At 39.8% G+C, this 16,681-nt stretch overlaps 1 protein-coding gene across 1 annotated transcript in view; it reads left to right on the top strand.

Annotated features, from left to right (window-relative positions):
* Positions 1-8,106, top strand: part of LOC115221311 (palmitoyltransferase ZDHHC3-like) — a 67,907-nt gene extending 59,801 nt beyond the window's left edge. The window contains exons 8-10 of the mRNA XM_036510633.1: positions 803-875; positions 1,840-1,948; positions 6,698-8,106. Coding sequence (XP_036366526.1) covers positions 803-875; positions 1,840-1,948; positions 6,698-6,783 — 268 coding nt within the window. The 3' untranslated portion in view covers positions 6,784-8,106. The remainder of the gene's footprint in view (positions 1-802; positions 876-1,839; positions 1,949-6,697) is intronic.
* The last annotated feature ends 8,575 nt before the right edge of the window (positions 8,107-16,681 follow it).

Raw genomic sequence — 16,681 nt, forward strand, 5'->3', positions numbered from 1 at the left:
GAACTACATTAAGGGTATGCATGTCTCTGGAATACTCAGCCACTTACACATTAATTTCACAAGCAGGCTGTTCTTTTGATTGGATCAGCTGGGACCCCTATCATCATAACCAACAGTCTGCCAGGTCTTTTGTTTCCTTTTTATTACAGTAGTGTTGTTATAGTGTGGAATATGTATGCGTATATATATATATATATATATATATATATATATATATATGTAAATGTAAAAAAACACAAACTGGGACAAGAATGTGAAACATTTAGAAGACGATACAAAAAACACGGACAGGACATTCGAAGCCTTCAATCTTCAGTCAAGAACCGGATCATCTTCGCAATTTCGGCTGATTAATCTTGAGATTGCTCTGACCTGGCCAGCCCCAAAAGAAAATCTAAGCCAAGCGCATTAGATTCCTTGGAAGAAAGTCTCGAATGTATACAAAACAAGGACGGAAAACCGGACGATAAATGATTATCTTTTACTAATCCCAAAGGTGGTGCATTAGCAAAATCATGGAAACCTCAGAAAAATACTGAACACTGTTTGTTCCGTTATTCTGCAGTCTAGTTTCAAATCCTACCAGGGTCAGCTTTGTCTTACATGTTTTCAGGGTTGATAAAATAAAGTACCAGTCATGTATTGGGGTAGCCATAATTGACTTTTCCCCCCTCCCCTTCAAAATTGCAGACTTTGTACCTGCGTTAAAAATTATTACTATTATTATTATTATTATTATTATTATTATTATTATTATTATTATTATTATTATCCTCGTTAATTCTGTTTCATTAATTTGCAGATTGCATTCTGTTGCTCTTGTGGCTGAATCTTTAGTGTTTGGCCTGTTTGTATTGGCCATTGGATGTGACCAGGTAAGTGACCACAGACGACTGTGTTATTTATATTAAATGGTCAGTTTTATAGACCCAGACCAATAAAAGGGGTGGAATGGTGAACTAGATATAAAGGATTAGATTAGCTGGTTGTTGGTTTTTAAGGAGTTTTGTTATGTCATCTACATCACTGCCTGGAACATACAGGTGTGTAAGACACGTGTACATAGAGACATAGATACTCACACACACACACACATCTGTGTGCATCTCATTTACAGCAAGGCACCTGTACCTGTCCCTCTCTCATACTTTAACCTTTCGTCACCTACTACAAAGTCCCCTGTCCCCCCACAACGCTGCACCTTCAACTCAGCTGAGGGGGGTCTTACCTTGTCAGTTTCTTGGTGACCTCACTGCTGCTGGAGCCACATAAAAACCTTTGGGAAGTGGTTGGCATTAGGGAAGGGCATTGAGCTGTAGAAACCCTACCCAGAGCAGGAAATCAAGCTCATTGGCTCTTCTCATACTCTCATCATCATCATCATCATCAAAATGATTAGACTAGCAGAATCTTAGAGCATCAGACAAAGTGCCTTGCAATATTTGTTCCAGTTCTTAATGTTCTGAGTTCAAATCCTGCCAAGGTCAACTTTGCTTGTTGTCCTTTGGGGATTGCTAAAGATAAATAACCTATCAAGTACTGATATTCTCTCTCTCTCTCTCTTTCTCTCTCTCTTCTCTCTCTCTCTCCCGTTTCTCTCTCTGACTCTTTCTCTCCTTCTCCCTCTTTCTCTGTCTCTCCTCCCTCCCTTCCCATACTTCTATATATGACAATGTCCAGTAACCTCTTTTTCTCTCTCTCTTTCTGTGACTCTCTCTCTCTCCCCCTGTTTCTCTCTCCTTCTCCCTCTGTCTCTCCTCCCTCCCTTCCCATACATCTTCTATATTTAACAATGTCCATTAACCCCTCTCTCTCTCTCTCTCTCTCTCTCCCACCCAGGTATCTTCTATATTCAATGATGAAACTGCTGTCGAACACGTGAAAAAAGAAGAATACAGACGACCACCCCGATCGAAATATCATTTATTACAGGAAGTTTTTGGTCGAGGTAACATTTTTCATTTCACACACACACACATACATACGTACATGCAAATACACTCACACACATACATATGTGGAAACATATACACTTACCCACATACAGACACACATACCTCCATACTAATACAATATAGACATACACATACACACACTCATATTCATATATATGTACACCACACACACACACACACTGGTACACCCACTTCACACAATATCTTAACAACAACAACAACAACACCAATAATAGTACAAAGTTGTTGTTTAACCCCAGGTCAGTTCTGATCCAGTAGACCTGTGATCAGGACATCCCATCTTTTATTCCAACATCTACAACTAAATAGAGTTCTTCTTTATCAGATGGTAAAGATAGGAGCTGAAGGGGATCTAGCTGCTATTTCTAGATTGTTGGGCAACCAGATGGTGACTCATTGATGGTGGTGGTGGTGTTGGTTTGTCTGCCCCAGTTCCTTCCAAAACATCAGGAACCACTTTGAATCTCTGTACTTTCCTAAAGCTCTTACAGTAACAGTCATCACAACAACAACAACAACAACTGGAGCAATGACATTCTTTGTAAAATGGTTCAGAAATTTCTTTTCTTAGTCCATTCCTGGTCTAAATATTTTGCTAAACTACTTCAAAGTAAAACTAGTGAACACACACACACACACACACACACACACACACAGTCTCTCTCTCTCTCTCTTTTTCTCTCTCATTTATATGCATACACACATACTATTTCCGCCAAAAGATTATCATCATTTATATACATACATATATATATATATACACACACACACACACACGCACACATACACACGTGTGTGTGTTTGTAATCACTGTTTTCCAGCAGCACATTTTTATCATTAATATATATACATACATAATACACACACACACACATGCACACATATATATATACATATATTTGTTTAAATTGTAGAATGCTATGCAAAGCTTGTCCACAGTTACTGGCTACCTGATGCCACTATATGATGGAAATGCCCTTGCTACTGAATATACATTAGGAATTCCATTGTGTCTGTAGAACTTATATGAATAGAGAAATGATAGGAAATAGAATAAATTATATTCTTTACTTAAAATCACTGCTGAAAATGACACCACTTTGGTTTTGCATTCTTGTGTTCAATGAAATGATAGCAGGATCTAATGAAGGACTTACTTAACCTTTTAGTATTCAGATTATTCTATCAAACATAATGCCTATTGATTCCCATTGATTTGAATTAATCATGCATTATCTCATATCTTCAAGAGCTTGATGGTGTACTTACTTAATGTAGAATAACATTGTAGGGTAGGTGTGAGAGCCTGGATCTGGTCAGTTTGAACATAAAACAGATTAACTATTTTGGCCGGATATGGCCGGTTTAAATACTAAAGGGTTAAACAATCACCTGAGGAGGTGCATTTCACACCTTCGATGCATGATAATAGTTACACAACATCTCACCAAAGTATGACAAGTGTAAAATTGTATCGAAACAATTGTAGTGATTTTTAACTGAAGAATGTCATTCATTCTATTTTCCATAATTTGTCTGTCTGTCTGTCCACACACACACACACACACACTAATGATAGTGTGTGTATAAGGCATGATGGCTGAACCATTTGAGCATTGGAATAAATGCTTTGGGGTATTTTTCCAGCATTTTATGTTCCGACTTCAAATCCCATTGAAGTGTCGCCCTTGCCTTTTATTCTTCTGGGGTCAGTAAAATAAAGTACCAGTCTAGTTCCTGGGGTCAGTCGTATTGACTAACCCCTGCCTTCCTTCATAATAGCTGGCTTGCTGCTTAAGTTAGAAACCACTGTGTGTGTGTGTGTGTGTTGTGTGTGTGTGGTGTTGCTCCAGCTTGGCTGGCAGCTCTGTAATCCTGTTGTTTGTTTTGCAAGCACCATCCGCAGTAGAATTACTTCTTGATTGTAATCTAATCCCTGACCCTGATTGACTCCATATTGCATTTTACCACCACAGCCACCACCACCACTGCCGCCACCATAACCACCATAACCACCATACCCACCACCTCCACCACTGCCACCACTGCCACCACCATAACCACCACCTCCACCACCACCACCGCTACCACTACCACCACCACCGCCACCACTACCACCACCACTGCCACCAACACCACCACCACCACCCTAGCCACCACCGCCACCACCCTCCTGTGCAATGTTACATACCAGCCTTCAACAACAGGTCCTTCTGCCTCCACCCCCTTCGTCTCCCCTCCTCCTCGTTGCTAATGACTACAATATGGAATCCATGGCTTTGTGGTGGAAACAGACGAGTCTTAAGGAGGCAGCTGCTGAATGAAACGTCATGATGTCTCCTCCTAGTTCACAACCATGTGGTTTTGAGTTCAATCCCACTGTACAGCACTCTGAGTGTCTCTTACTTTAGCCCCAACCTGACCAATTCCATCAGAAGGAATTTGGTAGACAGAATCTCTGGAAAGCCTGTCATATATCCAGGTACAATGGTGACTGTTGACCAAGGTGACTGTTAACCAGGATGACTGTTGAATTAGGTGACTGTTGACCAAGGTGACTGTTGAATTAGGTGACTGTTGACCAAGATGACTGTCTATCAAGGTGACTGTTGACCAAGGTGACTGTTGACCAAGATGACTGTCTATCAAGTGACTGTTGACCAAGGTGACTGTTGACCAAGATGACTGTCTATCAAGGTGACTGCTGACCAAGGTGACTGTTGACCAAGGTGACTGTTGATCAAGGTGACTGGTGACTTAGAGCACTGTCGACTAAGGTGACTACTGACCAAGATGACTGTCTACCAAGGTGACTGTTGACCAAGGTGACTGTCTACCAAGGTGACTGTTGACTAAGGGGACTGTGTGACTGTTGATGTAGAGTACTGTTGACTAAGGTGACTACTGACCAAGATGATTGTCTACCAAGGTGACTGTTGACCAAGGTGACTGTTGACCAAGGTGACTGTCTACCAAGGTGACTGTTGACTAAGGTGACTGTGTGACTGTTGACTTAGAGCACTGTTGACTAAGTTGACTACTGACCAAGATGATTGTCTACCAAGGTGACTGTTGACTAAGGGGACTGTGTGACTGTTGACGTAGAGTACTGTTGACCAAGGTGACTGTTGACCAAGGTGACTGTCTACCAAGGTGACTGTTGACCAAGGTGACTGTTGACCAAGGTGACTGTCTACCAAGGTGACTGTTGACCAAGGTGACTGTCTACCAAGGTGACTGTTGACTAAGGGGACTGTGTGACTGTTGACGTAGAGTACTGTTGACTAAGTTGACTACTGACCAAGATGATTGTCTACCAAGGTGACTGTTGACCAAGGTGACTGTCTACCAAGGTGACTGTTGACTAAGGGGACTGTGTGACTGTTGACGTAGAGTACTGTTGACTAAGTTGACTACTGACCAAGATGATTGTCTACCAAGGTGACTGTTGACCAAGGTGACTGTTGACCAAGGTGACTGTCTACCAAGGTGACTGTTGACTAAGGTGACTGTTGACTTAGAGCACTGTTGACTAAGGTGACTACTGACCAAGATGACTGTCTACCAAGGTGACTGTTGACTTAGGTGACTGGTGACTAAAGTAACTGCCCCTGATTCAGAAAAATCGGTTATCTGGAAAGGTTTTGGAGACAAAGGATCCTGAAATTGATGTTGCACATGTGTGTGTGTGTGTGTGTGTGTGTGTGTGTAAATGTTATATGTATCAAATGAAGGTGTGTGGCTTAGTGGTCAGGGTATTCAACTCATGGTCACAGGGCCATGAATTCAATACCTGGTGGTGTGTTGTATGCTTGAGCAAGATGCTTCGCTTCCCATTGCTTCCAGTCCACTCAGCTGACAACACTGAGTTGTACCAGTAATTCAGAGGGGCCAGCCTTGTTTCATTTCGTGTCCTGTTGAATCTCTCGGAGAACTACGTTAAGGAAACACGTGTCTGTGGAGTACTCAACCACGTGCACTTTGATTTCATAAGCTGGCTGTTCCATTGCTCGGATCTACTGGAAACCTTGTATCGTAACCAACAGTTCTAGCATGTTGGACAAAATGCTTAGGGGCAGTTCTTCACCTTTCATCCTTTCAAGGTTGATGAAGTAAAATACCAGTCACATTACTGGGGTCAATGTAAACGACCAGCACCCCTCCCCCCAAAAAAACTTCAGGTTCTGTGCCTATAGTAGAAAGAATCATCATCATCATCATTATTATTATTATTATCATTATCATTATTATTATTATTATTATTGTCATTATTATTGTTATTATTATTGTTATTATTATTATTATCACGATCGGATGGTGTACGTGGCCGTAGCCAGTACACCATCCGATCGTGGCCGTGCCAGCCTCGCCTGGCCTCCATGCCGGTGGCATGTAAAAAACACCATCCAAGTGTGGCCGTTCGCCAGCCTCGTCTGGCACCTGTGCCGGTGGCACATAAATAGAACCCACTACACTCTTGGAGTGGTTGGTGTTAGGAAGGGCATCCAGCTGTAGAAACACTGCCAGATCAGACTGGAGCCTGGTGCAGCTGCTGGTTCTCCAGACCCCGGTCAGACTGTCCAACCCGTGCCAGCATGGAAAGCGGACGTTAAACGATGATGATGATTATTATTGTTATTGTTATTATTATTATTGTTGTTATTGTTATTATTATTGTTGTTGTTGTTATAATTGTTGTTGTTTTGTGTTTTGTCTTTCAGAATCTCCTGGTTTGTGGTTGTTACCTTTACAGTTTAACCCAATCAACACAGTTGCTGAGAATGTCACAGATCCATATGGGGTTTAATGACCACCACCGCTGGTTCATGGCATCATCATCATCATCCTCATCACCACCACCACCATCATCATCATCATCGCTATCGACACCACCATCAGTCATCACCATTACCATCCTTACCATCATCATCATCATCATAACAGTTGCAATGATCAATTCAACCATTTCATCATTTTCAACACTTTTTCTTTTTCTTTTCTATTTGATATTTTTATTTTCTGACCACGCCCTCCCCCACCCCCAACCACTATATCTGTTAGACTTTTCTACTCCCACTCCCCCACCCACCGCTATCTGTTTCTAGACCAATTTGACCTCCCCCCCCATCGCCCCACCGTATCACTACCAGCCATTGTTATTGTTAGATCCTCCACCCAGTCCCCTCCCCACCCATTAATTGTAGCATCGTTAGACCTGTCCAACCCTTCCCCTTCCACCCCCACATGCTGCTAATTTTGTCTGACCATTCTTGTAATTCCAGCTTCTTTCTTTCTTTCTTTCTTTTTTTTTATCCCTTTTCGATCCCACCTGGCAGGGTCCTTTAAACAATAGCTGCTTTACTGAACCCAACTTTCAATTTTTTCCCATTTTTGACCAGTACCCCCCTGACTATCAGGGGGTACTGTTATATCGATCATGCTACCAAGACTTCTACTATACATACGTGTGTGTGTGTGTGTGTGTGTGTGTGTGTGTGTGTGTAGGGCTTGATCTCCTCAACAATTTTTGCTACATTCCACAATAATCTTTGTTTTTCTTCTCATTTTTTGTTTCTTCAAACATTTTTTTTTGTTTAATTTTTCTCTTGTTTTTCTTTTTTATTTGTTTGATTTTATTTATTAATGCTCTTTTTACTGCATATTTTGTTTTGTTTTTCCTCTTTTGTTTTGTTATTAATTAAAATAATCTCAGCCCCCCCTCCTCCGCATATTAATTCTTTCTTAAATAACATCTAACGAGAATGGTAAAGATTAATTAGACGGAGCTTTAATCTCACTGACAGACCAATTCCATTGAAGAATCTATTTCTAGACTTCATAAAATATAATTTTACTTCTTTGTAACCTCTGGAGAGAAAGAGCTAAATGGCAGTTCATGGTGAAGAATTTTGATTCCAACTTAAAATTGGTAGGTTTGATGGAGTATTACGGCTGTGTCTTCATACACTGGCTTCTAAATCTACATCTTTAGATGACTTATTCGGGAGATATAAGTGTATGTGTACATGTGTGTGTATATATATATTTATATAGCAACAAGCTGGCCTCCATGCTGTAAAAAGCACCATTCGAGCGTGATCGTTACCTGTGTTACCTTACTGGCACTTGTGCTGGTGGCATGTGAACAATACATTTGAGCAAGGTCATTGCTAGAGCCGCTGGACTGGCTCCTGTGCAGGTGACACATAAAAAGCACCATTTGAGCATGGCCGCTGCCAGTACCGCCTGACTGGCCCTCATGCTGGTGGCATGTAAAAAGCACCCATAACACTCTTGGAGTGGTTGGCGTTAGGAAGGGCATCCAGCTGTAGAAACTCTGCCAGATCAAGACTGGAGCCTGGTGCAGCCATCTGGTTCTTCAGACTTCAGTCAAATCATCCAACCCATGCTAGCATGGAAAGCAGATGTTAAACGATGATGATGATGATATATACATACAGGGTGGGTGAAAAGTAAGTAGGTATTAAAAATTGGTGCTAAAATCCATATTCCTTTTACAAATTCATTGAAATAAATGCTACATGTTCTTTATTAATTGGCAAAATGAAATTAAATCTTCATATTTCAACATAAGCACCAGTGGCATCAACCAGGTTCCTCAAATGGCTAAGGATGGAATGAAGAACCTTCTGAAGGACATCATCTGGGATATCATTGAGAACCTCCTGAATCCATGAATCTAAGTCCTCAAGTGTGTGCGAGGGTTTTGTCTTGTAAACCTCCTCTTTTGTGTAACTCCACAGATAAAAATCACATGGAGTGAGTTCTGAACTTCTTGGAGTTCTGCAGTCACAGTCTTCAGGTTTTAGCTCCTGCACGTAATGGGGTTTGTATGGGCAAAAATTCAATTCTTTATGCAATCCCATACATATTGTGTGTCGTGTCAGTCCACTTTCACGAGCTGCTTGACCAGTTGATTTTTGCTGGCTGCAATTAAACATTTCCTGAACTGTTGCCTCATTCTCCACTGACCGGGATGTGGTTGGATGGCTACTTCTTGCATCATTCACAGAGCCCGTAGTCATCAGCTTTGCATGACAACTTTTTATTGTCTCAGGATGTAGTATTGCATGCTTACCTTTCCATGCATGCCACCATCTCTGAACCAAAACAATAGAATTCCACACTTCATTGCATGCTGCTATCTTAGCTCACTCCTGAGCAGTCAAGTGACTGACCATCTGGAAAATAAGACAATAAGAAATAAGAAATCCCCACTTTTAAAAGATATTTTGTCATGACTTCAGAGTAACTAAAAATTCTTTAAGCAATTTCTAATGCCTACTTACTTTCCACCCACCCTGTGTATATACAGGGTTATTCAAAAAGAAAGAGCAGATTTTAAATTTATTTTAAAAATAAACGGTAAGAGGACACAAGCACATTCTACATTTTTCTTGATAGGAGAAGGTTTAAAGTTTATTTCAAAGTAGTATGCACTCAACATGAGCACTGGTGCTTTTTTCCTTTACAAATGCAACCTTTTTCTGTGAAATTTTTATACCATTCGTAAATTTGGGACGAAGTGGATTTTTATTGGATTGGCAGCAAAATTCATGTTGCACAATCGATTTGCATTTCTCAAACTGCAGCACACAAAAAGACTTTTCTTGTGGCATCGCCATTCTCTAAGGGATTACACAAATGAAAATTATGCAACTTTAAATAAAATGAACAAAACGAAATATAAAAACAAAATTAAAATATCTTATTTAAGGCTTAATCCAATCGATTCTGTTCAGTTTATAAACTTTAAATCTTCTCCTATCAAGAAATATGTAGAATGTGTTCGTGTCTCTTACCGTTTGTTTTAGAAATAAATTTGAAATCTGCTCTTTCTTTTTGAATAACCCTGTGTATTTAGAAGACCCATAAAGCCGAGTAAAATCACAGTCAAGGCAAATACCAGTGTCACACAAATGGCACTCATTACACTCTTGGAGTGTAATGGCATTAGGAAGAACATCCAACCATAGGAACCATGCCAAATCAGACTGGAGTCTGGTGCAGGCTTCCAGCTTGCCAGTCCTCAGTCAAACCATCCAACCTATTCCAGCATGGACAACGGACACTAAATGATGATGATGATGATGATATTATATATATATATATGTGTAATAAATTGCTTAACTTCCAACCTGTAGACAATATGTCTGCCGTTTAGAGAAAATCGTTTCAAAGGTGGCTGGAAATGAAACCCGATATTATTTTGATTCTATAAATCAGCTTCGTCGCCCTACATCTACTTAAAGAGGCAGATTTATGTAGACTTCAGTCTGTTAAGAATCACACGATCCCAATTATAAAATCAAGAAATACAAGTGACCAACCTCCTCCTTGTTCCCATTCTGAATTTTAACTCCATCCACTTTAATTAAAAGCTGAATTTCTTTTTTTTTCTTATTTACACGAAGCAACCAAATCATTCTCTCTTTTATTTTCCACAATTGGTTCTGAAGAAATAACTGTTCTGGAATAAACCTTACATTATATGCATGACTAAATCATAGTTATCATCCATGTCTGGGGGGAACCAATGAAGGAACCTCTACAGGATCACACGACCTGTTAAATATGGCAGCCGAATTTCCCTCAAATCATAATTTACTATCTTAAAATGAAAAACAAAGGTAATTTACTCTTAGTGACTTCTAAAAGCAAACAACCCCTAAAATAAACAGGATGGTCATGGCTGAAATGCTTAAATCTGGAATCAAAGTTCTGAGCCTAAATAATGAAAACAAAATTAATTCTTGAAACCTTCACACATCCAACCCTCTCCCCACTGACACACCCATTGTTTTGATGGACCAAATTGTCTGGTCATACCTAAAGGTTTCATGCAATTAACTTCAGGGAATATTGACGAGTCTCAGATAGAAATGGAATGGTCTTTTTTTTTTCCAGGTATTTAGGAAAGTTGGTCATCTTTTGATTGATTCCATGCTTAACAATAGGATTGGTCAGATGATGAATCTTGTTACATTGTGAGTTCAAATTCCGCCAAGGTCGACTTTGCCTTTCATCCTTTCGGGTTGATAAATTAAGTACCAGTTACGCACTGGGGTCAATGTAATCAACTTAATCCGTTTGTCTGTCCTTGCTTGTCCCCTCTGTATTTAGCCCCTTGTGGGTAGTAAAGAAATAGGTAGTTTTGTTGCTGTTGAGATGTCCACTCATATTGACCAATAGTTTTGTTTTAGAGCTGATCACATGACTAGCTGTGTTTGGCAGGTATCAGGTGATACCTCTGCCATCAATTATCACCTGGCAGCCATATTTCAGGGTTAATCATGTGTGTGTCACTTGTTGATGTTTGCTCTTTTGGTCAGGCAGTTCTGTCTTTGAGCCAATCAAAGGTTTCATAATGTTTGTGACGTCATATGCTCCTTCTTTCAGGTATTGGGAGGTTGTTCTGTTTTAATGTTGATTACCTGGTGTTGTTGGTGGTGTTTGTAATCTAGGTGGGCAAGTCTTACTTTGGAATTAGTTTGCAGAAATTTTGTTACATGACAACGAATTGAGATGAGTTTGGATTGAGACTGATTGTGGATGGTGTGGAAATCTGTTTCTGTGTGTTGCTGCTCTATCAGTATCATGTGATATGTTTAATTTTGTATCTTTTAATTTCCAAATGTGTTTAGACAGTGCTGTGGATTTTTCCAGGTGGAAGTGGCAGAATGGATTATTTTGGGCATGCCGACAACTTTTGAGCGTGCTTTCTATTAGCCCTACGTAGCAGGTTGAGGTCAGTGCAGTATATTGTATGTCATTTGTGATATTTAACTTTAATGGAGCAGACCTCTGTGTTGTGGCAGTTGTTGCTGTAGGATATTTGCATTGTGGCTCTGTGATGCTTCAGAACAGTTTTCTCATACAGCAGAAGTTTACCTTTATGTTGTTCTTGTTGAACAGTTGGTGGAATCTGTGCCCACGTGGGAAGTATTTGCCAAAGAGTGAGAGGCAGTGTTTTGCAACCCTTTTTTTTCATATCAGTATTGTTTGGTGGATTATAGCTTGTAATGTTCCCCTTTTTTGTATGGTTGGTGAAGGTTGTTTGTTTCTGGTGAATATTTGATTTTGTCTGGGTAGAAACTGTGCAGCCATACCTTGTAGTAATATTCAGTGGATTTGTTGAATATGGCTCCATCTGTGGATAAAATCAACAATCTGTTACCAAGTGTCAGGTGTTAGTCTCAGGTTAGTGGTTTAATTGTTCACAACTATATAAAGGGGTGATGGTAGTTTTTTGAAGGCTTATATGACCTCAAGGTTAGGTCAAAGGTGATATACAGGAAGTTTACTTTTGTCAGATTAGTTTCTGCTTTCTCATTCCAACTGAATACTTTCAAAGATGGTACAGTTTGTTTCTTGGGGGTCTGCTGAGCATCCACTTGCATCATTTGTGAGCATGAGTCCATTGTCCCTTTACAGGTCTGGCCGATGCCATGAAAAACAATACCTCTAAGTTTTGCAGTTGGAACAAACCTATCAACTCACAGATTTCCGTGCATTCATGACTTCCCATGCTGACGACATGGAGATTGCCTGCTTCAGTCTTCTTAATCCAACATGTGTTGTTGATGAAGTAAAACAAGCTTCTGACATGCATAATAATCCACAAATTGACCTGTGATATCCATGTATTCATTTCTAAAGTAAATAGCTTTTTGGAGAAGGTCTTCACTGATTGATGAGTGATAAGTCAACAATATTTAGTTATATGAATCTGCAACTATTTTCCTTTATGGTGCTGTTAAACTACTTGAAGATGGCCATTGTGTTGTTCCATAGTTTCAAATTGTGGATTGTTTGATTTTTTTTGTTTATATTGGCTGAAGACTGCCTTGCTAACTACGCTCAGGTCATTATTTTTTTTGTATCTATCAGTCTTACATCGAAGTAAATTGTCCGAGTTACTTTTATGGTCTTTGAGTGTAATGAATGGGTTTTTTTCATGAGATATTTCAGTTTTCCTTGGATTTTTTGCTCTTTCATTACAGATTGTACTTGTAAGTTTGTTATATCTCTGATGATGTTTTGTGGCAATTTTGTGATGTGGTGGTTACAATTAATTAATGGTCAGGTTGTTGAGTGTTAAATAAGAGCATTTACTGATGAAAGAATTCTGTAAAGTTACATGAAATCACAGACTGCCCTTATATATATATATATATATATATGACAGGCTTCTTTTAGTTTTTGTGTATCAACTCCATTCAAAAAGCTTTGGTTGACCCTGGGCTATAGTTGAAGATGCTTGCTCAAGGTGCCAAACAGTAGAATTGAACCTGGGACCATGTGGTTGGAAGCAAACTTCTTAACCACACAGCCACACCTGTAAAATAACACACACACACACACCTATGCATTTTCTCTCTCAAACACCGGAGCATGGCTGTAGACTCCACCAGTTGAAATGTATTTTAAATAACAATAGAAAAACTGAGGTTAAAACTAGTTTTATGTGGGACTTGAGTGAGGATGTCTGGGCCTGTGGGACAACCTCAGCTGTGGGACTGTGGGACTGTGGGACAACCTCAGCTGATATATAAATAATTAACAAACAGCATCAGGTATGGAAGCTCACTATTCTTGGTTCAAATCCGTCTGGGGTCAATCCAGATGTACCTATTGATATTGCAGGTACCAGTAATCTACTTGGGCTGGAAGGGCATCATCTTAATTGACTCCCTCCCCTCCAACCTCTTACACTGCCAAGTTGATAATGAATTGTTTAATGAAATGTAATTATGTTTAATTAACCTTTACCATTCTTTGTTGCTTGTTATTTCAATATTTTGCTTCAAGTGGGTTTATGTCTGTAAACGCATTCTTATATATCATACGCACACATACACACACACACACACACACAAACGCACTCAGGCATTCATGCATTTGCAGTATAGAAACAAGTGTATATCTATCAATCTATCTATCTTATTTCTTTACTGCCCACAAGGGGTTACACACAGAGGGGACAAACAAGGACAGATAAAAGGATTAAGTTGATTGCATCAACCCCAGTGCGTAACTGGTACTTAATTTATTGACCCCGTAAGGATGAAAGGCAAAGTCGACCTCAGCGGAATTTGAACTCAGAATGTAAAGACAGATGAAATGCCGCTAAGCATTTCCGCCCAGTGTGCTAACGTTTCTGCCAGCTCAACGTCTTCAATCTATTTGTCTGTCTATCTATCCACACACACACACACAGAATTGACCAAATTCCTGGAAACACCTATTTTTTTGTATCCTTTGCTGGAACAATCATTCTTCATTGGATGTGGTTCCATTATTCAGTGTTAGGTTGCGGAACTGAGGGATTGATAAGATATTACTGTCGAAATCCCCACCATCATACTTTACCCTTGGCGCCAGAAAGTCACTCAAAACCTCTAAAATTTGCTGCTGTGTTCCCTGGAAGAAAACCTAACCAGAATTTAGAGGAATTTCAAGAGAGTGTAATTAAAAAATAACGATAAAAATTAATTAAATGTACATTTAATTAGTTCTGTAATTAGATATAAGATATACTTTATCAGAGACACAGAAAAGTAAGTTTTTTTTTTTTTTTATTGAATGTTTAAAGTTGTTCCCCTGACGGAGTTGTTAGAACATTGGGAAAAATGCTTTGAGGTCTTTCCTCTGACTCTGTATACTGTGAGTTCAAGTTCCACTGAGGTCAACTTTGCCTTTCATCCTTTCAGGGTTGATAAAAATAAGGACCAACTGAGTACTGGGTATTGTGTAATCAACTTACTCCCCAATCCTTAAAATCGCTGGCCTTGTGCCAAAATTTGAAGCCATTAATCACTGAATATTCATCATTATCATCATCATCATCATCATGATAATGTCCGCTTCCCTATGCCATCACGGTTTGGACAAAGTTTATTGGGGCAGATTCTTTAAAGCCAGATTTCCTTCTGGTCGTTAACCCTCACCTGCTTCCAAGCCAGGTAACAACACCCCATGGCCGGACATGTTTTCACAGAATTTTGGAAATAAATGACAGTGACACTCATTTACAATTGCCACATGATGTCAAGACAAGCTGGCACTAAAACACACACACACATACATACCTACACACACATACATACATGCTGGGCTTCTTTCAGTTTCCGTCTACCAAATCCACTCACAAGGCTTTGGTTGACTTGAGACTATAGTAGAAGTTACTTGCCCAAGGTGCCACGTAGTAGGATTGAACCGGAAACCATGTGGTTGGGAAGCAAACTTCTCAGCTCACAGCTACACTTGTCCCTCGTTATAGATTAATTAAGTCTTGGTTAATTTGAAATTTCATTACCAAAAATCCCCCTAAAAAGTTTGTTTCAATATTTTGTCCAAATCCTGTGTGTGTGTGTATGTGTGTGTGTGTGTGTATGTGTGTGTGTGTGTGTGTGTGTGCGTGTGTGTGTGTGTGTCTGTGTGTGTGTGTGTGCGTGTGTGTGTGTCTGTACACACACTCTAACCTTAATGGTCAACAGTCAACAAAATTGTAAAAAAAAATCACAATAACCAGCAAAATAGCAAATTGCATAATAATAATAATAATAATAATAATAATGCTAAAGTGTCCAAAAGCAAAATGTATGAGCGCCGTTCCTTCCATGCCCTCCTCTCCCAGAATGTTCTATGGAAGAACGAACAAATCAGAATTGTTATTTCAAGCAAGTTATACAATCTATCATATTTATTAAATTATTGTTTCTCATGTTGGTGTTGTTGTTGCTTTATTTCTACCAGACTTTGTTGTTGTTGTTGTTTAAATTACAGAAGACATATTCCCTCTCTCTCTCTCTCTCTTTGGAGAGGCACTGAGCACCTCCACACACACATATACACACATGGCAGTAACTTCTGCCTACCGAATTCAATGACAAAGCTTCGGTCAGCTCGGGGCCATAGTGGAAGACACCTACCCAAAGTGCCACGCAGTGGGACTGAACCCGAAGCCATGTAGCTAGGAAGCAAGCTCCCTAACCACACAGCCATGCCCGTGCCTACAGATGGTTATAGATGATTTTTTTTAGATTTATTCCATAAGCTGTGTGTGTGTGTGGTGTGTGTGTGCGTGTGTGTGTGTGTCTGTGTGTGTGTGTGTGCGTGTGTGTGTGTCTGTACACACACTCTAACCTTAATGGTCAACAGTCAACAAAATTGTAAAAAAAAATCACAATAACCAGCAAAATAGCAAATTGCATAATAATAATAATAATAATAATAATGCTAAAGTGTCCAAAAGCAAAATGTATGAGCGCCGTTCCTTCCATGCCCTCCTCTCCCAGAATGTTCTATGGAAGAACGAACAAATCAGAATTGTTATTTCAAGCAAGTTATACAATCTATCATATTTATTAAATTATTGTTTCTCATGTTGGTGTTGTTGTTGCTTTATTTCTACCAGACTTTGTTGTTGTTGTTGTTTAAATTACAGAAGACATATTCCCTCTCTCTCTCTCTCTCTCTTTCGGAGAGGCACTGAGCACCTCCACACACACATACACACACGGCAGTAACTTCCACCTACCGAATTCAATCACAAAGCTCCGGTCGGCTCGGGGCTATAGTGGAAGACACCTACCCAAAGTGCCACGCAGTGGGACTGAACCCAAAACCATGTAGCTAGGAAGCAAGCTCCCTAACCACACAGCCATGCCCGTGCCTACAGA

The sequence above is a fragment of the Octopus sinensis genome, linkage group LG18 (genome assembly GCF_006345805.1).
Source record: "Octopus sinensis linkage group LG18, ASM634580v1, whole genome shotgun sequence".
NCBI lineage: Eukaryota > Metazoa > Mollusca > Cephalopoda > Octopoda > Octopodidae > Octopus > Octopus sinensis.